Raw genomic sequence first — 23,851 nt, forward strand, 5'->3', positions numbered from 1 at the left:
TCAACAACCCACCTCAAACTAATACAAATAGTAAAAAAATTATAATAATATAAACTCTTTATCTTAAAATTGTCTTTTAGACGATTTCCCACGAAAATAGTTGTCAAACTAAAGCATTACATTGGAAAATGAAAATTGTTCGATGTATATAATAAGAAAAAAAAAAGAAGCCCAATTCCGATATCATTGCATAGAAGATAGGATAAAAACCCAACTGGTTTTGGACAAGACGGCCTCATAATGAGACTGTTAATTTGGGCCAGCCCAATTCGCGCGTGTAACAACCTTGGCATTTTTTTTGTTTTCTTGACATTTTTCAATGTTGATCTTAAAGGTATCAATTTTGACCTTGAAGGTATCAATTTTTAAAATTAATACCTTTAAGTTCAAAATTAATAAATGTCAAAAAAATTAAAATGTTATTACACGGGCGAATTGGGTCGGCCCAAATTGTCTCGTCCAAGTTTTTGCGTAAAACTAAGAAAATTTGAAAAAAAAAAAGATTATTTAACAATTTTATTCCAAAAAAAAGCTTCGTAAAAAATTTATTTCCAAAATAAGCGTCCGTACATCCAAACCTAGACTTGGTGTAATGTCGCTGTTACTAACAGCGAAATAAAAAGGAAAAAAAATTAGTAAAGTCTCAAGTCACTGTTAGTAACAGCGACTTTAAGATTGACTGGTCAACTCCTTAATCTCGTAGGTTGAAATGAGAAAGTAACTGATAAATCGCATTAAGTCGCTGTTAGTAATAGCGACTTGAGGTTTTACTAATTTTTTTGATTTTTTTTGTTCGCTGTTAGTAATAGCGACATTACACCAAGCCTAAATTTGAATGTACGGACGCTTATTTTGAGAATAAAGTTTTTACAAAGCTTACTTTTAGAATAAAATTGTTAAATAATCTTATTTTTTTCAAAAACTAAAAACCCAACCCACCAATATTCTTTTGGGCCCGCTCGACCATTTGGAAGTCATACGATTGCCCAATTGTTTTTGCAATTTGCCAAGATATTTTCACAATTCTGTGCCTTTAAAGTTCATCCCTTTAACCCTTAAACCCTTGCCAATCCAAAACCCTAGATCGTCTTTTTTTCTCTTCGTGTCTCATAGGTATACTCAATCACTTCTTCTATAATCTTTGTCTTTCAATAATCTCTTATCGTTTTACAATCTTCTATCATGTTGAATTATTATTATTAATCCTGTATGTTTCTGCTAGATCTTATCTCTTTCATAGCATTTGCAACTTGATTTGTCAATTTTTTGTTGGGTTCTATAGAAAACTTATCGGTTTTTGATATTTATTTGGAGCTGTTATTATGAAGTTATTTTTGATCTGAATTTTTTGATTTTTATGCATTTTAGTCGTAAGTCACAAGACTATCATGTTGAAAAGGAATGGAACACCAGTTTTAGGTTGCGAGTTTTAATTTTTAGTCCAATTCATGATTGATAAATTGGATCTTTGGTTTTTAAGTATCTTACTGTCATGGTCAGTTTGATTTGTCCAAGTACTAACTCAACCAAAAGCCCGGTCGAAGAGATATGTACCCGTAAATTGTGATCTTCTGTTTGGTTGGCTTCTGTATGATAATGTTTACAAGAATGGAGTATAATCAAATGATGGAAATATAGTAAAGAGTTGTAACTAAAAAATGGAGGAAATTCATGTATGTTTTCTTGTTGGGTTATTGCTCTTGTCTTTGCTAAATAATGGCTCTAGAGATTGTGAAATATTAGATATTAGGTGCTTGGGGGTGTTGAGATAAGATACTTAGTCTCGACAAGTTTTGGTTTAATGAAGTGCGGGGTCTAATGGAAGAGGAAGTGTTGTCTACTAAATGATGATTTGTTTCATTATGCATGCTCAATGTTGAATGTCCTTTTGTGAAGTTTTTGAGTTTGGCATATGAAATTAAGCTCTTTGTGTTGAAGAACAATCCACCTCCAATTCTATATTAAAGAATTTGAGGTGGATTGACCAACATATAACCTTGTGGGCTCCTCAACGTAATGCTATTAATTGGTTGCGGGCATGTATGCTTATGCCCTAAACATGTTGAGTTTGAAATTTGTAGTTGCTATATTGCAATGAATGAATATTTGCCAATCGTAGATTCAGTTCTTAAAACATAGCTGGTTGTTAATGTTCTGTGCAGTATTCGTGGAAAATGGCGTTCTACAATAGGATTGGGAGCGTACTGAGTCAGACTCTATCGCAATATTCTGCCCCTTCGATGATGAATGCTGTTCGATGCATGTCTTCAAAGCTCTTTGTTGGAAGTAATATCTCTTTTATATTCTTAGTAGATTATCTATATAACATCTTTAGCATGTACTCCATTTTTTATAGAAGAGCTCATAAATGTGATTGATTCTTTTGGTTCAAGTTTCCGACTCGATCTTTTGCGATTTATTGTTGGCATCATTCTAGTTGTTGCTTTTGTAATAAATAAGCATTTATTGTTATATGAAATTTTATTAAACCCTTGTTCTGCTTCAGGTCTTTCATGGGGAACTGATGATTGCTCCTTGAAAGAAGCATTTTCCCAATATGGTGAAGTAGTAGAGGGTGAGTTTAAACTTGCCTAAACGAGTTTTTAGTTGCTATCCTATTGCCTCACAAGTGTGCCAAAACATGATTGTTATGTGTCTTAAAGTTTACAAGCTCACACATTCAGTTATTTTATTTTAATTCGCAGCAAGGGTTATCACCGATAGAGAAACCGGAAGGTCGAGGGGATTCGGGTTTGTCACTTTTACCGACACTGAATGTGCAAACAATGCACTTTCCATGGATGGCGCGGTGAGAACTCATTACTTTTAACCTGTTAATACTTAGTATGAGGCATAAATTCATAGTTCATAAATTTGAACTTGTGTGGCATAATTCACTAGTTAATTTACATATCGAATTCGCAATGTGCTCAAAATGCCCCCAAAATAGGCCAAAACCAAGCATATCTCGGTTTTCCTGTTTCATGACTATTAGGAAATTAGCAAATCATGTGACATTGATATTGGTTTGATGAACAGGATCTGCAAGGCCGTAACATTCGTGTATGCATTGCTAACGAGAGGCAACCTAGACCAAACAGTGGGTACGGTAGTGGTGGTGGCGGCGGCGGCTATAATAATGGTGGCTTCTAATCCAGAACGAGCCAAGAAATACTAGTTACTTTTAGCTAAGTGGCCGAAGGAAAATTGGATGTAATTTAGCTTTGGCCTTTCTTTTGATGAATATTTTGTTGGCTTACTTGTTTTGTGATTTGTTATGCATTTCTGGTTTTTATAATATAATTAGTAAGGCAGAGTAATGATGCAATACCTGCATTCTGCACATAAAAGTGTGATTTTGAGCAACAAAATGTCAAAAGTGATCCCTCTTATAAAATGTTATCGGTCTTTGAGAAGGGATAAAAGACGATAGATCATTCTCTTATCAAAGTAGATAAGGAGGATGCAGTCAGAGAAACTCTCAACTCTAGAAAAACTCATTATAAACACGCACACGGTAAAATAATAACCTAAATCAAGAAATATAAAAATTCTATGGTTCTCAGGGGTGACCTTAAGTCTCACAATGCTTGCTAAAGATAAAAAGTTATTGTTGCGTTATTATATTTAGAGTATTGTCGGTGATTACATAATGATATATCATAATACTGTTCTTGCTTTGACTTATTTGCTTAACACTACCAATTAGTGAAAATCAAGTCTCAAAATTATGGTGTCACAACAACTACTTGATCCGACCCCACCTCACCTGGCTTATCAATTTCAATTACTTCTTCCATTTCGAATGCATGTAATATGTGATAAATGTCACTATTATTACTTAGTCGTAAGTATAATAATTATGATGTTGTATAACCAAAACTGATTTCTGGTTTATCACCAAGTTTTGGTGTGTGTTTTGTATATTATATTTCTGTGTGTTAAAAAATGTGTGATGGCCACAACATATATACATGAGTTCCTAAAGTAACTGTAAATAACTGCTTTCTATTAATAGCCACATTCTTCCACTAACTGCTACACTCCTAAACTGCCATATGTAAACAAGTAACCGACTAAAAACCATGGTTTAACACTCCCCCTCAAGTTGGGTAGTTGGGTCACCGACACCCAACTTGCGTAAGACTTCTTCAAAGAACTGAGTTCCAACCGCTTTCGTCAGAATGTCTGCTAGCTGATCCTCTGATTTTACATTTGGTAGCCTGATTATTTGGGCTTCTAATTTCTCCTTTATGAAATGTCTGTCCACTTCTACATGTTTCGTGCGATCATGTTGAACTGGATTTTCTGAGATGTTGATAGCCGCTTGATTGTCGCAGTATAACTCACAACTCTGTGTAGGGGTGAATCCCAGTTCACTTAATAATTTCCTGAGCCATAGGACCTCGGTGATTCTCTTTGCCACACCTCTGAATTCAGCTTCCGCACTAGACATGGCAACTACCTTTTGCTTCTTACTCCTCCACGTGACTAGATTTCCTCCGACTAAAGTGAAGTAGCCTAATGTTGACTTCCTATCGTCTCTATCTCCTTCCCAATCTGCATCTGTATATGCCATTAGATCAAGGTGACCATTTTTCTGATAAAGTACTCCCTTACCGCAACACCCTTTGAGGTATCTGAGAATCCTATATACAGCGTCCATATGCTGAACCTGAGGCTTATGCATGAACCGGCTGACTACTCCTACTGCATATGCAATATCTGGCCTTGTGTGAGCTAAGTAGATTAACTTCCCTACCATGCGTTGATACTGCATGCGATCAGCTAACTTTCCCCCTTCAATCATCTGTAGTCCATGGTTCAGCATCATTGGTGTCTCGATAGGCTTGCAATCCAGCATCCCTGTTTCAGTTAACAGGTCTAAAACATACTTCCTTTGGGATATGAAAATTTCTTTGTTCGATCTAAGAACTTCAATCCCTAGAAAGTACTTCAGCCTACCTAAGTCTTTCATCTCAAATTCTTGAAACAGTTTCCTTCTCAGAATTTCAATTTCGTCTCTATCATCCCCGGTAATGATCATGTCATCGACATAAATTATCAGGCATGTTGTTCTGCCTCCTCTTCGTTTAAGGAACAAGGTGTGGTCTAAATTACTTTGCTTGTAGCCAAATTTCTTCATTGCAGAGGTAAATCTTCCAAACCACGCTCTAGGGGACTGTTTTAACCCATACAATGCCTTCTTCAATCTGCAACCCTCATTCTTTGAGAACCCTGATGTAAACCCTGGTGGGGCTTCCATGTACACTTCCTCCTGTAGCTCTCCATGTAAAAAGGCATTTTTCACATCAAATTGATGGAGAGGCCAGTCTAGGTTTTCTGCAATGCTGAACAGAACTCGGATTGTATCAAGTTTAGCAACCGGAGAGAAGTTTTCTGAGTAATCAACCCCATACGTCTGAGTGTATCCTTTAGCCACCAATCGAGCTTTATACCTTTCAATCGTACCATCTGACTTGTATTTGATCGTGAATACCCATCTACACCCGACGGCTTTCTTTTTATCTGGTAGGATGCATTTTTCCCATGTGCCATTCTTGTTAAGAGCGTTGATTTCTTCCTCCATCGCCTTTCTCCAGTGTGCAGACATTAGAGCTTCTTCGACTGTGGTTGGGCTCGTAGTTGTATCTAAAGCTACCTTGAAGGCTAAGGCACTTTGTGACAAATTTCTAGATCCTGATAGCTTCTCAATCGGATATCTCGAGCGTTGTGCTTCATACTCAGGATCATATCTTCTTGGAGGAACCCCTCTAGTGGATCGAGGAGGTAACATATACGATGTATCATGACCCCTTGCTTCACCTGTGTCTGTGGAAATTTCCTCACTTGTCTCAACTATGTCTGTATCAATATCTTCACTCATTGTATCAACTATCACATTATCCCTGTTAGTGCTTGCTGAAATATCGTTATCAGGAGATGTATGATTATCAAGAGCTATATGACTTACCTGATGGTCAGACAGGACTGGTGGTGGTGGAGGAGTGGACAGAATATCTTGGTGAGGTGACTCTGTAGCATTGTCAGGTGACTCTGTAGTATTGTCAACTTGTTCTTTTGGATCAAGGTTGGGCAACCACGGACTAACTAGCCAACTGAGACTGTCGTCGTCATGATACTTCTCCCCCTGACGGCGAAGATGATGATAGTAAAACTCGTGCTCAATGAACTCGCAATCCATGGTGGTATAAACTCTTCTGGTCGAGGGATCATAGCACCGGTAACCCTTTTGATTGCGACCATATCCAATAAAAACACATTTCAACGCTCTAGGTTCAAATTTATTGCGTACCTTCGCTGGACAATGAACAAATACGGTGCACCCAAAATACGAGGAGGTAGAATATGCGTGGAGGATATAGGGAAATGGGTTTGGAGGGTGGCAAGAGGTGTATGGTATTGGAGACTCTTAGTGGGAAGTCTATTGGTAAGGTAATTGGCAGTAGCGATGGCTTCCGGCCAAAGATAAGTAGGAACACGAGAGTCAAGCATAGTAGCACGGGTCATCTCAAGGAGTGTACGGTTTTTCCGTTCCGCCACGCCATTTTGCTGGGGTGTGTTAGGACAAGATGTTTGATGTATGAGGCCTTTTTGCTTAAAGAAAAGATCCATGTTAGAGTTGATATATTCTCTACCATTATCAGTTCGGAGCATGCGAGGTTGGGTTTGAAATTGGGTACAGATCATATTATAAAACTCAACGAACACATGAAAAACTTCAGATTTTTGTTTAAGAAAATAAACCCAACTCATGCGGGTACAATCATCAATAAAGGTAACAAAGTACGAAAAACCATGTAGTCCTACAACTGGGGCAGGGCCCCACACATCAGAATGAACAAGCATAAAGGGCACATCAACTTTATTCAAGCTATTAGAATACGAATGTTTATGACTCTTTGCAAGGATGCACGTTTCACACTTAAACACAGGTTTCAACCCTACAAAATTAGGAAAATTTTTTTCTAAATACCTTGTAGAAGGATGTCCCAGTCGTCGATGCCACAGTTGCCTTTCCTCTAGTCCGCGAACAAGTGCCGCTTTGCCCTTTTGAATCTCCACTTCCAAGTAATACAGTCCATCTCTCTCAACACCACGCCCAATGATGTTTCCTGTCTGAGCATCCTGCACAATACAACACCCGGGTTTCATAAGAACCGTACAGTTAAGATCTCTCGTAAGTTGGCTTACAGACAATAGTTTATGTGACAGGTCAGGTACAAATAAAAAAATTTTTAAAGTGAGGTTTTTTGTAAATGAAATAGTTCCGGCTCCTCTCACTTTAATCCCTTCCCCATTTGCGGTTTTAATGATGTCTTTCCTAGGTATGTCATGAGTCAAAAAATCAATCGGGTCAAATGACATTGTATCAGTGGCACCACAATCGAAGATCCAACCCCCCTTAAAATAAGATGAAATATTAAAGGAGGATGAAAAATTTTGAGTTGGGAGTATGGCCACACGTGACAGTACACGTGACCCCCTCCCTTCTCTCAACCCTCCTACTGCTCCCTTATTTAAAGGGCTTTGAGGAAGCCCTTCCTCCTCACTCTCCCCTTCTAACCCTAAATGTGCGCCGTTGTCTTCTACTGCTCCCTTATTTTGGCGAATTGGGAGAGCCATTCTTCCTCTTTTTCCTTTTCTAACCCTAAAATGGCGACGTTGTCTCTTCCTCTGGTACCTTCTTCATCTGCTACGCCGGATCTGAAGGAGAGAGAAACTCTTTCTTTGTTGCTTCTGGTACCTTCTTCATCTGGTTTACTGATGGCTTCTCTGGTACGTTCTCCCTTTTTTTTTCAGCTTCATCTATGGGTGTATGGCCCTCAGTACTCCACCCCATGGCCACCTGTCCGGTCCGATTTTGCTCCGAAAAACGTGCTGGCTTTCTTTCCCCCCTCCTCTTTGCATCTGGCCACCATTCCGGGTAGCCTACAAGCTTGAAACACTCGTTCTTGGTGTGTCTTGTGCCTCCACAGTGGGTGCATTTGAGGTGTGTTCTGTCATCCTCACGTCTGTAGTTCCTTCCCTTCGCCGAGAAAACTCCACTGAAGCCCGATGATTCCATATTTGATGAGGGCTCTGTTTTCATGATGCCACGCCTCAATATTTCTCTTCTTATACTTGCATAAGCCTCCTCCACTGTAGGAAGTAGATCTAAAAGTAGGAGGTCGCGCCTATCCTTATCGAAGGTCTGATGGATTCCTGCCAAGAACTGGTATAATCGATTTTTTTGGATTAGTTGGTTGTAAACAATGATGTCATCTGGGTCTTTCATTGGATTTGGTCGCCTTCTGTCGATTTCTTTCCACAACATGATTAGCTTGCTGTAATAAGTTTCAATTATGTCGGTTCCCTGTTGCATTTTATTGGCTTTGACTATCAGGTCGAATATTTGCAGGCCGTCTCTCCCACTATTGTAGAGAGTTTCAATCCCTTGCCACAAAGCTTTGGCTGTTGGGAAATCGAGATACTGATTCACCAAATCAGAATCTATATTCTCTAAGATCCACGAAATAACAATCGAATCACGTTTGGTCCACTGGCTGTACGCTGGGTCATTTGTGGAAGGGGGATCGTCTATGATGTGATTGAGACGATCTCGTCCACTGATGGCTAAGTGCATCAGCCTGGACCATTTTGTGTAATTTTGATTCGTTAGTTTCTCTGAGATGTAGAGGGTATGGGTGTTGGTCACGGTTTCAGGGGTTGGTTGATTGGAGTTTAACTGTTTGAACAGTTGCAACAATTGCCCCATTGTGACCGGTTGATCTGGTGCTATGACAGTTCTTGATTCATCTGCCATTTTTGGGTTTAAGGTATGTTAATGGTAAATGATGAAGCTGCAAAAACGACTTAGAATCGTTGCTGCTCTGATACCATGATTTCTTGTTTATCACCAAGTTTTGGTGTGTGTTTTGTATATTATATTTCTGTGTGTTAAAAAATGTGTGATGGCCACAACATATATACATGAGTTCCTAAAGTAACTGTAAATAACTGCTCTATTAATAGCAACATTCTTCCACTAACTGCTACACTCCTAAACTGCCATATGTAAACAAGTAACCGACTAAAGACCATAGTTTAACAAAAACGTTAGGAGTGTTTGATTATTTTGTTATGTTGAAGACAATATTTACGACTAAGTTTGACTTTTAAAATAGAATTAAATTTATTTATTAACTAAGTACTACATATATATTTCATATTTATTAATGATTTTTGAGGGGTTGTAGCCTTGTAGGACAATCGCCCATAGATAGCTCCACTTATGTTGACGCGTAATTTTACAAATAAAAATTTATCTTTATTTTATTTTAAATAATTTTCATATAATCTTTAATGCAATGTACTCTATCATAACCATAATAATTGTCCATACAGGTTACATGAAAATAGAATAAAGTTATTATGCATTAAAAAATTAACAATAAAAGCAATCTTTAGGAACAAAACTATAATTGATGTCATATATTCTTTTGATTATACAATTTCAATACAACAACAATAATAAGTCAGAGTCTTAATTCCAAAATTATACAATTTTAATTAACATTTTAATATATTTTTGGTATCTCATCTACTCTACTTTAAGAGAAGATCATTATCCAAATCCCCTCGAGATCACCTGGGCTTTACACTTTTTTGGATATATTATAAACACTTATGAAGTTTCTATATGTATAGTATATCATCTTCATTCATCCCCAACCAAAAATGATATTTTTCATAAAAAAACTAAATAGAAAAGTTTGCTATTAAAAATGACATATTATGAAAGAAAAAATCACTTTTAGTAGCAAATCAGAAGGACAGACAATAGTATTAAACTATTCATTAATTTTCATTAGTTAATCATTCGGTACTTAAAGGGCTTTCCTTTTTTACCCTTGATTGTACCCCATAATAACCAACATACCATTTAACGAACTTTCTTAGCCCGGTAGCCAAATCCGTAGTAGGCTTGTACCCGAAATCTTTTCGGGCCAAGGTAACATTAGCATGTGTAAAGGGCACATCTCCATTTCTTGGCATTGTGATCACATGTTTTTTAGCCTTAACATTCAACAACCCTTCCAATATAGAAACTAGCTTCCCAACCCCAACCGGACTAGTATTACCCAAATTGTAAACCCTCAATTGTGCCGGGCCTCGTTTTTGGCCACCACTTCCGGTACTCTTCTCAGCCGTATCAAGCGCCCCAACGCAACCCTTCACAATATCATCAATATACGTGAAGTCACGCGCCACCTCATGTCCATCATGGGTCTTATATATACTAATGGGCTTTCCTTGCAAAATGTCCTTAGTGAAAAAAAAGTAAGCCATGTCAGGTCGACCCCACGGGCCATAAACAGTAAAGAACCGAAGCCCGGTAAGGGAAATCCCGTATATATGGTTATAAGTATGGGCTATTTCTTCCCCGGCCTTTTTTGTGGCAGCATAAAGACTAGCGGGCTGGTCTGTCCGGTCAATTTCCGAGAATGGATTATCTTTATTAAGCCCATAGACAGAACTCGAAGAGGCCCAAACGATGGCGGGCTGCGGGTCAGCGGCCTTTGCTACTTCTAAAAGGTTAATAAAGCCCGCAATGTTGGATTGAACGTAGGATTGTGGGTTTTTCATAGCATAACGGACTCCAGCTTGGGCCGCTAGATGGAGCACATGGGTGAAGGGAACTATGTCAAACAACTTGTTCAACATTGGGGTGTCATTTAGATCTGCTTCCACTATAAAGATTTGATGCCTGTAAATCAATAAATAATTTATTAGAAATTTCCTCAACAATATTTTTTTTTATAAGAGTTAGGCTAAAGGCAGCGGAAGAATTACATATAACATAAAAATTTAAGTGCAATATATATAATATAAAATTAATAATAAAATGACAAGAGGTCACGGGTTCGAATCTTAATAGAGTTTCATTCTAATTACTTTTAATATTTTTTGTTTTGACGACAATGAAATATATCATGGAGGCTTAATTATCTAATTAGTTGATTTCTTGACATGGTATCAGAAGCCAACGTAATAAGAAGTCAAAAGTTTGAATGTCAATCACACCTCATTTAAAGTTGAATATTTTACACAAATGTCTTTCTTGTGAAAATTTATGTAACAATACTATTATTAATATATTTTTTATGATAATGTTCATATTAGGTACTTTTAATACTATTATTAAAGTTGAATATTATCAGTATTTCAATATTAATCAATTCCCTAATCTATTAATCATCCTATCCAAAATCTTTAAAATTTAAAAATCGACTATTTACAGTGTTAGATAAATAACTAAACCAAAAACACTACAGCCTAAAAGTATTATTACTAGCTCCTTCAACATAATTACAAATTTCATAAATGAGTTTTTTCTTACTCTTCACAATTCTTCCTATATAAATCACAACTCAAGCCAATTAAAAAAAAAAGAAAATATAACAAATTTAATAACAAGGAACACAGTTAAAATATAGAATTACTCAATAAAAATAAATGTCAAAAAAGTTGAATATTATACAACATTAAATAAAAGAAAATTTACCTTGTCAGTAAGTTTTGCCTAGCCCGTTTAAGAGATGGGTCATAATAAGTGTTGAAATTGTCCAATCCCAATACTCCATCGCCCCGTTTTTTCAGGGCGATCGAGCAATGGGTGCCAACAAACCCCGCAGCGCCAGTAACAAGTATAGAAAATCCGTTCGGGCGTTGTGGGGTAGAGGACTGACGCACCTGTTTTTCCCAGGTGGCTCCAGACCCGTAAAAGCCCGAATTGAATAACCGATTGGTTATATGAATAGATGCATTTTGACCATCATCACTACCAATACCAGCAGAGTAATTAAGGGTAAAGAAGAATACAAGTAGAAGTGCCACCAAAAGGGTTGCCCTAAATAGAAGCTTGGAAGAAGCTGCTAATAGTTTTGTATTATTGTTTACACGGTGTATATAACTGTTGTACCTTTCTAGTTTTATATTCTTGCTTAACTCTTGAGGTAATGCCATGCTTTATTTTTATGATACTATATTGTAATGATTTTTTGATTATTTATGTATTTTAGTTATCCTAAGTATTTTTGGAAGAAAAAGATTAAAAAAAAAAAAAGAAAAGAAAAGAAAAGGACTCAGAATTTGATGAGCAAGTGGAAATTAATTGAGCCCTGAAGAAGAGATTAGAAGATCAGTTGAGAATATAAAGGAGAAGAGAAATGATATGTGAAAAAGAAAGGGTGCTAGAAATATTTATTTATTAATTTTTAGAAAATAATTATTCTATTATCGGAAAAAAAAAAAGAAAAAGAAATTGGGTGTAGAGTAGGACCACAAAATTTAAAAATCAAAATTATTGAGGAGTGCTTTATTTTATATTCTCTTGTGAGTCCTTTCTTATTTTGTCATTTATAATAACATAAAGAGCTTTGTATTAGAATATATAATATATTTTAAGTTCTTATAAATTATTAACTTGAACTTTTTAATTGAGTTATTTTTTTTTGATATTATTAGATTATATATTATGTTTTGAGGCGGCCATCATCATAAGCGATTAAAACACCAAAATATGTTACTATAACAATATGTTCATACATCAAATAAATTTAATACGATAATAATAGAGAAAGTGATTATGTCTCTAAAGTGCTATAATTAGAAGTGCAAAAACACTATTGATTTGTTATGATTAGTTAGCTTGGCGAAGCTTTAAGAAAAGATATAAGACTATTTTATTTATTTCAATTTTCAAACAATCTTTTAATAAAGCGAGATAGAAATCATTTGGTTTCTAATGATGTAATTTTTTTAGAACTAATGGTTAATTAAAAAGATCAAGAAAGAAGAAAAATTTTACCATAGTTTCAAACAAAAAATTACCATTATTTTATATTTTAAAAAAATACTCCTTGCTTTTTCTTAAATTTTTCTTTAAGGGTTTATAATTTTGTTTATAATTAAAAATTAAGATATTGAATTAAACTAATTATTTAATAATTATTACAATTAAAGCCAAACAACTAAACCGCTTAGACAACTAGCTAAGAAATACTCACACAAATAAGTTTAAATGAGATCAAAAAATACACTAAATATTAAAAATAAAGAAAAAAGTAATTTATTGTCGGTTCATGTAAATTAATTAGTCATTTAGTATATCAATAGAAAGATTTTGTAACCTATTGTTATTATGCCTTTGATGAAAGGTGCAAAGAAGGGACTATTATTTAACATGGTTCATGCAACTCAATTAACAACTAACATGCTAATTACCACTTCGATTACTTACTTCATTGACTCTTAATTTCATTCATTTCTTTATTCTCGTCACCATTGAAAAGTAAATACCACTTTTTTTTTAGATAACTTCCTGACTCAGTTACTGATACTCATTTTAAAAACTTTAAAATATTATTTTTAATTAGAGATTGCATTGGGAAATTAATAAGCAAGCAATTCTCTTTTAATTTTTATAACAAGTAGCCAAAGTCATGGTCAGAATTAGCGATAAGAGTAGACTTATCGTATTTCTTTAAAAATGAGATAAAGAAGAATACGCGTTGTTAATTAACTGAATCAAAAGAACCTTTCACTTAGGTAAGAATCGATTCTATAACCTAATATGATAATAATAATAATAATAATAATAATAATAATAATAATAATAATAATAATAATAATAATAATAACAATAATAATAATAATAATAATAATAATAATAATACTTATTCTCTAATTGTGACAAAATCCATTTCTAACAATTCTATACTTTTATTTATTTCCATATTTAACTTATTATCAATGAGTAGGTATATCCAAATATTGCTAGAGATTTTGTCGGTAGGAATGTGATTGCGAATTATATGCCTTAGAATACAAGGATTCAATAAATCGGACCTTATTTATGTCTAGAAATTGTTTTGGGCCCGATTCTTTATAATATAAGTACCTAAATAATTAGCATTGTATTTGATTTTCCAAATGGCTTTTCATATTTGTTGTAGAGAACACTCCTAAACTTTGTAATTGAAAAAATATTTTTTTTATGTTTTATTACTTGCAACTGATACTGATATTTTTGCATACAATATTATAATCAATTACAAATATTCTAAAATAAAGATAATTAGATTTTTAAATACGAGAATTACCATTTATCTAAATAGGCCGATAAGAAAAAATTTCCAAGAACTTTATACATCTTTAGTTAGCTCGTTTCTTTAAAATTAATTTTTTTTATAGTGATTGCGAAAAATAAATATGAAAAATAACATAATATAGCAGGATAATGGACATAATTTATTTAGTTTAATTATATAGATGATCAAAAATAGATAATATACGAAATATAAGCATCTTAATTTTGCTGATAATTACATGTGAAATGATGATGAAGTGAGTCAAAAAAAAAAAAAAATTGGGAATTTTTTGGGTGTGGTTATATTATGTTTGGGGGATGAACTACCAATGTATATTTGAAGTAAGGGATTAATATAAAATAAGGAAAAACATAACTTTGAGTCGGTGCAATTAAGGTAAGGTGATGATTTATAGCTGTAAAATTAAATTTTAATTCTTGAAAGGGTTTTACTTTTAAGGGGTACTTCCATTTTGGGGAATCCTCCCTATTTTTAGCTGAGTAGTCGGTTTCCTATCACATGAATAATGCTACACACAATTCAAGTACAAATCGTTAAGTAATTGGTTAATATGATACACTAACACTACACATGCAAGCTAAGTGAATTTCTAGTAAAAATAATATAAAAAAGAGTACAATTTTATTTAGGGTTATTTTATTTTTCTTTAAAATAAACTTAAAGTAAAAAGCATGTTTTAAGAAGGTATATGATATGTTTGACTTAGCAGTTTTTTCAGAATATTTAACGTGTCATATAATTTCAACTATCATGTTAATTTTTTGTCTGAGTTAATTTCTTACACATAGTATCACAAGCCAACGCGACAAATATAAAAGTCACACGTTTGAATCTCAATCGTCCCCTAAGGAACTTGTTAAATAAACAACTCAACAAAAAGTTTAACATAATAATGGTAATTTTGATATATTTTATGTAGTATAGTTTATCGCATCTCCACTTTACTCCGACGAGAGCTTTTGATTTAGAAATATAAATGTAACACATGTTCTCCTCTCACTCATCTTTTGATATTCCCGTTGAAATAAAGAATAAATTAAATATAATATATATATATGAGCATAAACCTTGGTAACATTAACATTGATACCATATAACTAAAACATAAAATTTGAAACTTAAGTAGGTTAATGTATTATTTGTTACAATCAATATAAAAAGTACATTAGTACGTGCTTGGTGGTGGATGTAAACACAAGTTAATTAGGTAGTCTAAGAGGTGGTCATTTTCAGTATGAAAAGCATGTTGGAATTGTAATTAATTAACAACTTTGAATTTAATTGGATGCTCTTTAGTCATTTGTCAATACAACCTTTTCCTCAATCCATTCCTACCAATTTACTATACAAAATAAAATTGTCGGCAAATTATTTGCTGATTCACAAAATAAATTACAATAAGTATATGATAAAATATTATTATTATTATTATTTATTTTTCTTAGCTCTTAAATCATAAAAATATGCAACCTTCAGGTAAAATAAAAACAATTCAGTTGAATACAGTTCCCTTTAGCTTAAATGAGCAATTAGAGTATGTCTATGGTGTGGAACCTTGATCAGTAAATGCTTTAATAAATGCAACAGAAATTACTGTTAATTTCTGAAATGATGAGAAGTAAAATAAAAACAATGAAGAGTGTCAACGTATTTGGGAGCACTAGAAACCTTAATGATAGAATCCTCCTTCTTAAACTTGGTCAATATTTTAATCTCAAATAAGTATTTTCCACCTTTTCTTTGGCTCAGATATCTAAGTCAACCTTTTGTTGACGTAACCTTTTTTTTTTTCCATTAGAGGAAAGGTAGAGCATTAAATGCAAATGTTATCTTTATCGTCTAAAATGTGAAAGCAAGTTACTTTTATTGATATAGTAACTCACACGTTCTTTTACTGGAGTGTAATAATATTATTGTTTTACTATTCACTAATGCGTCGCGTATATACATACGCGCATTAGGAGAATTTATAAGAGATTTTTCATAACATAGAGTCGATACCAAAATTAAGGTATCCCATGAAAAGAACACATAGCGATCGTATAAACCAAAACAAATTAAATAAACATAGAACACATATATTATTCAATCTTTCTAATACTAATCCCTGGTAATCAGTGATCATTAGTGTTTCTATTGGGAGCACTTTACACACTGCTTCCGTGAATAAAACTGTCATATTCTTCACCTCACAGATAAAAAGTAGGAAAAATATTTCTTGTCCTTAATCACATGGGATACAACCCCACATTTAAGGGAATACAGGGAAAATGGAGACCCTTAATGCAAGTGGCAATCAAGACTCCAACTCTGCAATCACTTTCACATACAAATGGCCTCTTTGGCTAATATCAGTAGCCATGCCCTTAATTGATTACAAAAGGAACCCACTTATTTGTTTAAAAATTAAGTCAATTATTATAAAGATCTTTAATAAAAAATTCCCTTTGCTTGTTTATTAAATCATGTGAAATTTAAAAGAAAAAGGAATGTTTTGCAATAACTTATTAGATTAACTAGTTTGACTAACTGATTTCGAACACGGTGAAAAAAACAACTTAAAATGATTAATAAAAACAAGTTGTTTCGAACAGCTTAATACCAAATAGTAGCATTATGTTATGGGCCCTTATGATTGCACATTAACAGTAAGATGGTAGTACACTATCAACATTCAAGAGTCTGAAAATTTACTAGTGTCAGAAGAATCATTAAAGGGAAACATTCTAATTTCAGAAAATACATGAATTGAATAGTGTAGAGCTCAAAAAATGGAAGGGGTATCCATTATTAACTATAAATAGTAATAATGAGTGATGAATGAAAAGATGTGATGGTTTAGCCACACACTACATAGTCTTGCTATGGCTAGCCAGTGGCCAGGTCTGTAATCAATGGTAGACCACTAGTTGGATATGGCCATCTAGGCGCACATTCCGATAGTCATGGCTCGCCACCGACAAGTATATGATTGACACAGGTTTCTTCTTGAGTGGTATTCATTTGTCCTTTGGATGAATGCATCAATTCAAGTGTCAAAACATATTGCACAGTCTGAGTTAGGCTTCATCATATAAATAAGACTGCAAGCAGTAAGTAGAGATAAAGAACACAACAAACCAGCCTTGAAAGTTGATGTAATGGTGAAATCAAAAGGATAAAGATGTTAGATATTATTAGAGTTGTTCATTCGGGTCACTTTTGGGCCAGGTGTTTCGGGTAGGTTCAAAATCGAGTCTTGTGTCTGCATTTATTTTTACATTATTTTAAATTCATTTAGAAGTCGAGTTCGGTTTCAAGGTCAGGTAAATATCAGATCATCGATCCGTATTGAACACCTCTGAATATTATTACTCAAGAAAAGCATTACAACTCCAATAATTACTGCAGAAAAGTAGGTAAAATTAAATTAAAGACTAAAGAGCAAGACCATCTAGTATTGATTCCCACAGCTGGCAGTGTTTAGACATAAAGTGCAAATTTGGGAGTGAAATCTACTCCTCTATGGAAAAGTACTGCATCAAAAGATACAAGGTGCTGCATATATCAAGCAAACATTAATCACAACTTGTAAATCTAAATCTTTTGTCTTTTTCCACTCCAGTTCTCTGAATCAGTTTAACACCAAGAGTCAATCAGAAACAATCTCTTCATTAGTTTAATCATTAACTAGGGTTAGATTACATACTCCCAAACATCACCCTAGGTAGAAGCCACTGCTTAAGTACACCGCCCGACTTTTGATGGGCTTGACAGGGTAGATCTTTAACCAATTTGATTAATACATTATGATCATGAAAGACTTAGATAGCATCACTCTGTGCATAGTAGAAGATCTATCTAGAATTGAAGAAGAGGTTTAAGGAAGAGAGGATTCAGAAGTTAAAATATGTGAATAATACAAACGGTAATGCGTACTCCTTGAGCCTCGAGAGCCATAGCTTACCATAAACTATCGTATATTTGGGGTTAACGATACAATCACAAATTAGCACTAATTTGAGAGTTTAAGATCGAAAATTAGTGATTAATGCGATTTGAAGCAGATGAGATAAATTGCTAACAAAATTACATGCTAGAAGGTTGACAGCAACAGTCGATTCAATGCCTACTGCGTACCGTACACTGTACATCTAAAGAGCACAAACCCGATAGTATAAACATCTTAATACATCTATAGGCTGCAACGCAACACGGGATGGATACACACACGCGCACTGCACTTATACCTATGGTAATAGAAATGCTCTTTGCTTACGTCCATACAACAAAACATCGTGATCTCTGCTAACTAAACGTACTCACAGGCCACAGCGCACATAGAGACACAAAACAGTACAATAAACTTGGTAAAGAATAAAGACGCCCATAACAATGAACAAACACTAGCTTAAAAAGTAAATTGTAAACCAAACTTCTATCAAAGTAAGGTTTTTACTCAATGTCAAGCCCAAAAACAGTCCTACCAAATTCTGCAATGGAGCTACCCTTGCCTCCTCGGTTGTTCAGGAATACACAATCCAGCCTCCATAATTCATTGCACGATGCTTCAAACAACCCATTGAAATCATAGTTTCCCAGCAATCCAACGAAAATGGGGAAGTTCTTTGCAAAAATGATAACAAAACGAATGAAATTGTAAACTACCAAAAATTTTACCCTTTTCTCTACTTACGATTCTTGAACAAACCCTAGTTATGTAACAATGCAAAACAAAGGCAAAATCTTTGTTGATTACATATATTGATTTACAAAATTAATCAAGATACATGTTATATGAACAGCAAACCTCCAGAGCAGTTGGTAGTTAGGGTTCTCGGAATAATGCCTAAGAGAGAAAGTTCCGGAATTCTGAGGCAAACCCATCAGTAACATTGTGCCCAGCAACCAACATTGGTACTTGGATGGGTAATTGATCTTCTTGTAGGTAATGATAATCAAACCCGGATTGTAGACCAAACCAGGATTCTCAAGTTGCTGATAGAGATCCAATAGAGAAAAAAAGATGGCGGTTAAAAACTAAAATTAAAATTGACAGATTGAATCACTGAAGGAGAGAATGAAATAAGGAATATTACGTTGCTTATTATTCAATATAAAATATAAAATTTGACAATTACCATCAGAAAACTGCTTAATTGATTTCCACATAAAAAGTGTAAAAAAAGCAAAAACAATACACCTGCTGGAATGAGTAATTTTCCAACCTTTTTCCCTTGAATTGCATATTCTAATAACTTCCTTTTTAAGAAATTATATTAAAAAAAAAAAAAAAAAAAAAAAAAAAAAAAAACTAAATCAAAATCAACAGCAGTTTTCTTGCACGAGTGATGCGACACAAAAGAAGTTAGTCCTTGTACTTTAACTCAGACATCAAGAAACCAGGCATGTCATATGAGGATGCGAATTTCTCGACATCGGCCTTGAGTGTTTCAATCTCCTTGTTGTTCACCAAACCTTTGTTGAAGTCCTTGAGGAGTTTACCAAACTCCTTTTGGATGTTCAATGTGATGGTGACGGCTCTATGGAGAAACTCACCGATCTGCTCGAAATCCTTCTCGACCAACCCTCTTGATGTCATGGCAGGGGTACCTATAAAATACAAGATCCATGACATGAGCAAGATTAGCCAAAAAGTTTGGGATGACACGCCATAGCGGATCACAGCTCTTGTCTAACTTAAAAAGATTCATAGAAAACATAAGTTTATACCAAGTTCAAATACGTTGCAAAGCGTTCAAATAAAGGTTACCATTTGAAATTCGATTAACAAGTAGATACGCTCATACTCCTTTGTATCCCTACTAATTCTCTCATAAGAGATTGCAAATTTGTCAATGCATTAATTCAATCCTAAATATCTCTAATTGTGCACAAATTAAAATATCAAAAGTTGATATTCATAATATTTACATTTAGACCAATTAAAAAACATCCCACTTGATAATATTTAAACTTATAGATCAAGAATAAATTACAAACTGGTAGTGATTGATGAATATTGTAAGATCCCAAATGGCAAAAATAGTAGGGATAGGAGGGAGTATAAGATTCAATATATTCAAAGTGTTTTCAGCTCAAAAACAAAAGGTCACATTCAAGGATGCTGCTAATTCTTGGGAACAAGTCAAAAAAATTATATTTTGAAATATAAAAATGTTTCTTCGTCACAAGATTCATGCTCAAGCATATGCAATTAGAAAAACATCAGGGAGTGAAGGCTATGATCTCGCATGTGCTACTAAACTAAGTTATCAACAACATAAGGTCTATGTGCAAGGATGCTACTAAATCTTGGGAACAAGTCAAAAAAATGTATTTCTCACGTCAACAATGCCAAAGTCTTAAGCCCAAAAGATTGAGGCCAATTACAATGATCGTCCACATGAATTTTTCTTCTTCATTTATTTCGATTTTCTGTCATCTCAATTTTTAAGTCTAGAGCCTTCATATCTTTTTCACTCTTGTCCTCCAAGGCATCTTTTGTTAGTGTCCTAATCTCCAACTTTCTATCTTCTTTTATCGGTTCGCTAATACCCTGTCTTTGAACAAAAACAAAGGAAATCACCACCCCTCCAAATCCCTCCCTTTCCTTTCCCTCAAAATCCCTCCATCCAAACATAGTGTAAGTCAACAAAATACTACTTCACAGAAAATTATTAGTGTATGTTATCCTTAGTTTCAACTGAATCTATACTCCAACTAAACAAGAAAACAACCAGCGCTAATATTATGATTTAGGACATCAAAATCTTTACCAATTCGAACACCTCCGGGAGCCAAAGCACTGCTGTCACCAAAAACAGCATTCTTGTTAACAGTGATGTTGCAAAGATCACATAGCTTCTCCACCTTGTTTCCTGCCAAAAGTTGTAACAAAAACAATGTTTAACACACTAAAATCAAAAAAGAGGTATAATTAATCCCAAATCAATATCCAAGATAGGTAGTTGAAGTGTCACGTGATTCGTCGCAAATCAGAAAAAGCGATTGTGTCTGTTAAGGGGTATTTTAGGATCACTTTGAGGGAATCACGAATTCCAAAGTGAATTAGCCGGCAAATTATGTGACACTATCTACCTATAGCTTATATCAATCAGCAATAATAATCCTCAAAGATCTAACATGATGATATAATTGTAGCAAAAACGATGCTTGAATATTCAGTATAGACAGTCTGTACCTGTCAATCCTAGAGGACGAAGATCCCAAAGGACAAGGTGGTTCTCAGTTCCGCTAGTAACAATGCTGTAACCTTTGCTCATCAGATAATTTCCAATCGCAACAGCATTTGCCCTAACTTGCTTTGCATAGGCCTTAAACCCGGGAGACATTGCCTGTTTCAGAGCAACCGCCAATGCTCCAATCTGGTGGTTGTGAGGACCACCTTGAAGGGAGGGGAAAACGGCAAAGTTGATCTTGTCTTCAAAGTCGTACACAGCATCCTCGGGTTGGCCCTTCTTTGGTGGTTTCGGACCCTTGCGGTAGAAGATCATGCCAGCCCTTGGACCTCTAAGACTCTTGTGAGTAGTTGTTGTAACAATGTCACAATACTCAAAAGGACTTGCAGCTTCCTGCAATCAACAACAATTTCAGCTTATCAATCGCACGACAATCATCGAATGGCCTATACAAGAATCAAGATACAGGGATATATAAACTGTATTTTCACCAATCACATTCGATGAACAAGCACACCGCCAATTCTATATAAAAGGGGGTTATACATGACATACAAATATCCATATAACAAAAGTATGGATGCAAATTCAGTTCATAATTAAAGAAGCAAATCACACTGTATTCTATCAAATTCTCAGAATTTTTTACACAATGGTATGCAAAGTTAGGGAAAGGAAGTATCGAATTAATTTTTGTATTGTACATTCAGCATTCATTCCTGAAATCAGAACTAAAATGAAAGGTAAAAAAAACAGAATTTCACATATTATAAATTATGAGTTTATGACTACATCATATAAAATATTAACAGCATACTAACAAAAGCCACCAAAATACCAGATCTAAGTATTCATCCACCAAACAAAAACAAGTAATCACCATCACAAAAAACAGATCTACATACCAAAACAAATCAAAAACTAAATTGCAATAAACGCAAGCAAATCCAACACAATCCCACAACAAGAATCTAATTTTTTCAACAAAAACACATTAAAAAGCAATAAAAACAGCAAAAAAAAAAAAAAAAAAAAAAAAAAAAAAGAAAACAACCCACATAAAAATACCAATATTTTCTCCATAAACACATCAATATGAAAGAAAAAAAATTATACCTGAGCAGCAACAAGGCCACTAATGTGAGCCATATCACATAGCAAAAGGGCACCACACTTATCAGCAATAGCCCTAAAACGAGCATAATCCCAATCCCTAGGGTAAGCACTTCCACCACAAATGATCATTTTTGGCCTAAAATCCATAGCTTTCTCCTCTAGCTTATCATAATCAATGTACCCAGTTTGAAAATTCACCTTATAAGGCAAACTTTCAAAGTAAATTGATGTTGCAGAAATTTTTTTCCCACCAGCAGTATAATATCCATGTGTTAAATGCCCACCTGATGGTAGATCAAGTCCCATAATTCTATCATGTGGGTTTAAAACTGCAGTATATGCAGCAAAATTTGCAGGACTTCCAGAATATGGTTGTACATTAACACCCCATTTCTCTGGATCAAGTCTGTAACATTCTAATGCCCTTGATCTACACAAGTTTTCAATTACATCTATATGCTCATTACCACCATAATAACGATTTCCAGGCATACCCTCTGAGTATTTATTGGTAAGAGCACTTCCTAAAGCTTGAATAACAGCAAATGATGTGAAATTTTCAGAGGCAATCAGCTCAATTCCTCTACATTGGCGACGTTTTTCCTTCTCAATAAGGTCATGGATTTCTGGGTCTACCTCTTCAAGGGAAGAGTTTCCCCAAACATTAACAGGATCCATGGTTATGGAGGAGATAGTAGGAAGTGGGTTTGCACAGGTGAGGGAAGACGAAGAGAAATTGGGGGTGAAAGAGAGGAGAGAACGAATGCACACAAGGTGTTTGAGAAATGAGGATGAGATTTAAAGGAGGAATCGAGAGGTGAAGGATTTTTATGTCATTTTGGCAATATGAGATTTGGTGCATAATGCATTAATTTATTATTATTATTAGTTTTTCTTTTTTTTGAAGTGAAATTTATTATTGGTTTTTTTTTTTTTTCTTGAGATGAAATTTATTAGTCCCTCCTATTCACGTTAAGAGTCTCATTTGACTTTTCATGAAGGGTATAATTGAAAATAGGATAAAGCTACTAAGGGCATAAAAGTCAAAAACACATACCAAAAATAAAAATGGAATAATTAAGGTGACTTGACCATAAAAATATGGGACACATAAGCTGAATAGAAAGGAGTATTAGTTTATTACTCCATCTACTTGGAGTATTTATTTATTTTTGACTGTTATGATATTTTATGGGTGGTTAATCAATTAGTCAATTTGTAGTTGGTGTGGATCTCAAAAAATAGGTGAGATTGAGATTGTGGACTCACACATGACTCATTTGACACTCAAAAAACAAAATACTCCAAAATATTAAGTGTACATTAATCAATCTTCTTCATACAAATTTTTTTGATAGGTGTCAAATAAAAATACAT

At 34.4% G+C, this 23,851-nt stretch overlaps 3 protein-coding genes across 3 annotated transcripts; 1 reads left to right on the forward strand and 2 right to left on the reverse strand.

The window, feature by feature from the left end:
* The first annotated feature begins 984 nt into the window (after nt 1-984).
* Nucleotides 985-3,350, forward strand: LOC130825498 (glycine-rich RNA-binding protein 4, mitochondrial). The gene is made up of 5 exons (XM_057690755.1): nt 985-1,113; nt 2,163-2,286; nt 2,507-2,575; nt 2,706-2,809; nt 3,040-3,350. The coding sequence occupies exons 2-5, from the start codon at nt 2,175-2,177 to the stop codon at nt 3,151-3,153; spliced, it is 399 nt and encodes a 132-aa protein (XP_057546738.1). The 5' UTR covers nt 985-1,113; nt 2,163-2,174; the 3' UTR covers nt 3,154-3,350.
* A 6,116-nt stretch (nt 3,351-9,466) lies between these two features.
* LOC130825493 (UDP-glucuronate 4-epimerase 6-like) lies at nt 9,467-12,205 on the reverse strand. The gene is made up of 2 exons (XM_057690748.1): nt 11,570-12,205; nt 9,467-10,771 (listed from the first exon to the last, which is right to left on the reverse strand). The coding sequence occupies exons 1-2, from the start codon at nt 12,028-12,030 to the stop codon at nt 9,880-9,882; spliced, it is 1,353 nt and encodes a 450-aa protein (XP_057546731.1). The 5' UTR covers nt 12,031-12,205; the 3' UTR covers nt 9,467-9,879.
* A 6,426-nt stretch (nt 12,206-18,631) lies between these two features.
* Nucleotides 18,632-23,330, reverse strand: LOC130825852 (serine hydroxymethyltransferase 4). Its single transcript, XM_057691294.1, has 4 exons — nt 22,475-23,330; nt 21,361-21,751; nt 20,936-21,037; nt 18,632-19,769 (listed from the first exon to the last, which is right to left on the reverse strand). Exons 1-4 carry the CDS (start codon nt 23,150-23,152, stop codon nt 19,525-19,527), a joined length of 1,416 nt encoding a protein of 471 aa, XP_057547277.1. The 5' UTR covers nt 23,153-23,330; the 3' UTR covers nt 18,632-19,524.
* Between the last annotated feature and the right edge of the window lie 521 nt (nt 23,331-23,851).

Source organism: Amaranthus tricolor, chromosome 10 (assembly GCF_026212465.1).
Source record: "Amaranthus tricolor cultivar Red isolate AtriRed21 chromosome 10, ASM2621246v1, whole genome shotgun sequence".
Classification (NCBI taxonomy): Eukaryota; Viridiplantae; Streptophyta; class Magnoliopsida; order Caryophyllales; family Amaranthaceae; genus Amaranthus; species Amaranthus tricolor.

Coding starts and splice junctions, on each gene's coding strand:
- LOC130825498 (XM_057690755.1), top strand. CDS start 2,175: ATGGCGTTCTACAATAGGATTGGGAGCGTACTGAGTCAGACTCTATCG. Junction 2,287..2,506: donor TTCAAAGCTCTTTGTTGGAA/GTAATATCTCTT, acceptor GTTCTGCTTCAG/GTCTTTCATGGGGAACTGAT. Junction 2,810..3,039: donor CACTTTCCATGGATGGCGCG/GTGAGAACTCAT, acceptor TTTGATGAACAG/GATCTGCAAGGCCGTAACAT.
- LOC130825493 (XM_057690748.1), bottom strand. CDS start 12,030: ATGGCATTACCTCAAGAGTTAAGCAAGAATATAAAACTAGAAAGGTAC. Junction 10,772..11,569: donor AGGCAAAACTTACTGACAAG/GTAAATTTTCTT, acceptor ATTGATTTACAG/GCATCAAATCTTTATAGTGG.
- LOC130825852 (XM_057691294.1), bottom strand. CDS start 23,152: ATGGATCCTGTTAATGTTTGGGGAAACTCTTCCCTTGAAGAGGTAGAC. Junction 21,752..22,474: donor GTGGCCTTGTTGCTGCTCAG/GTATAATTTTTT, acceptor TGTTGATTGCAG/GAAGCTGCAAGTCCTTTTGA. Junction 19,770..20,935: donor TCCCGGAGGTGTTCGAATTG/GTAAAGATTTTG, acceptor TGTATTTTATAG/GTACCCCTGCCATGACATCA.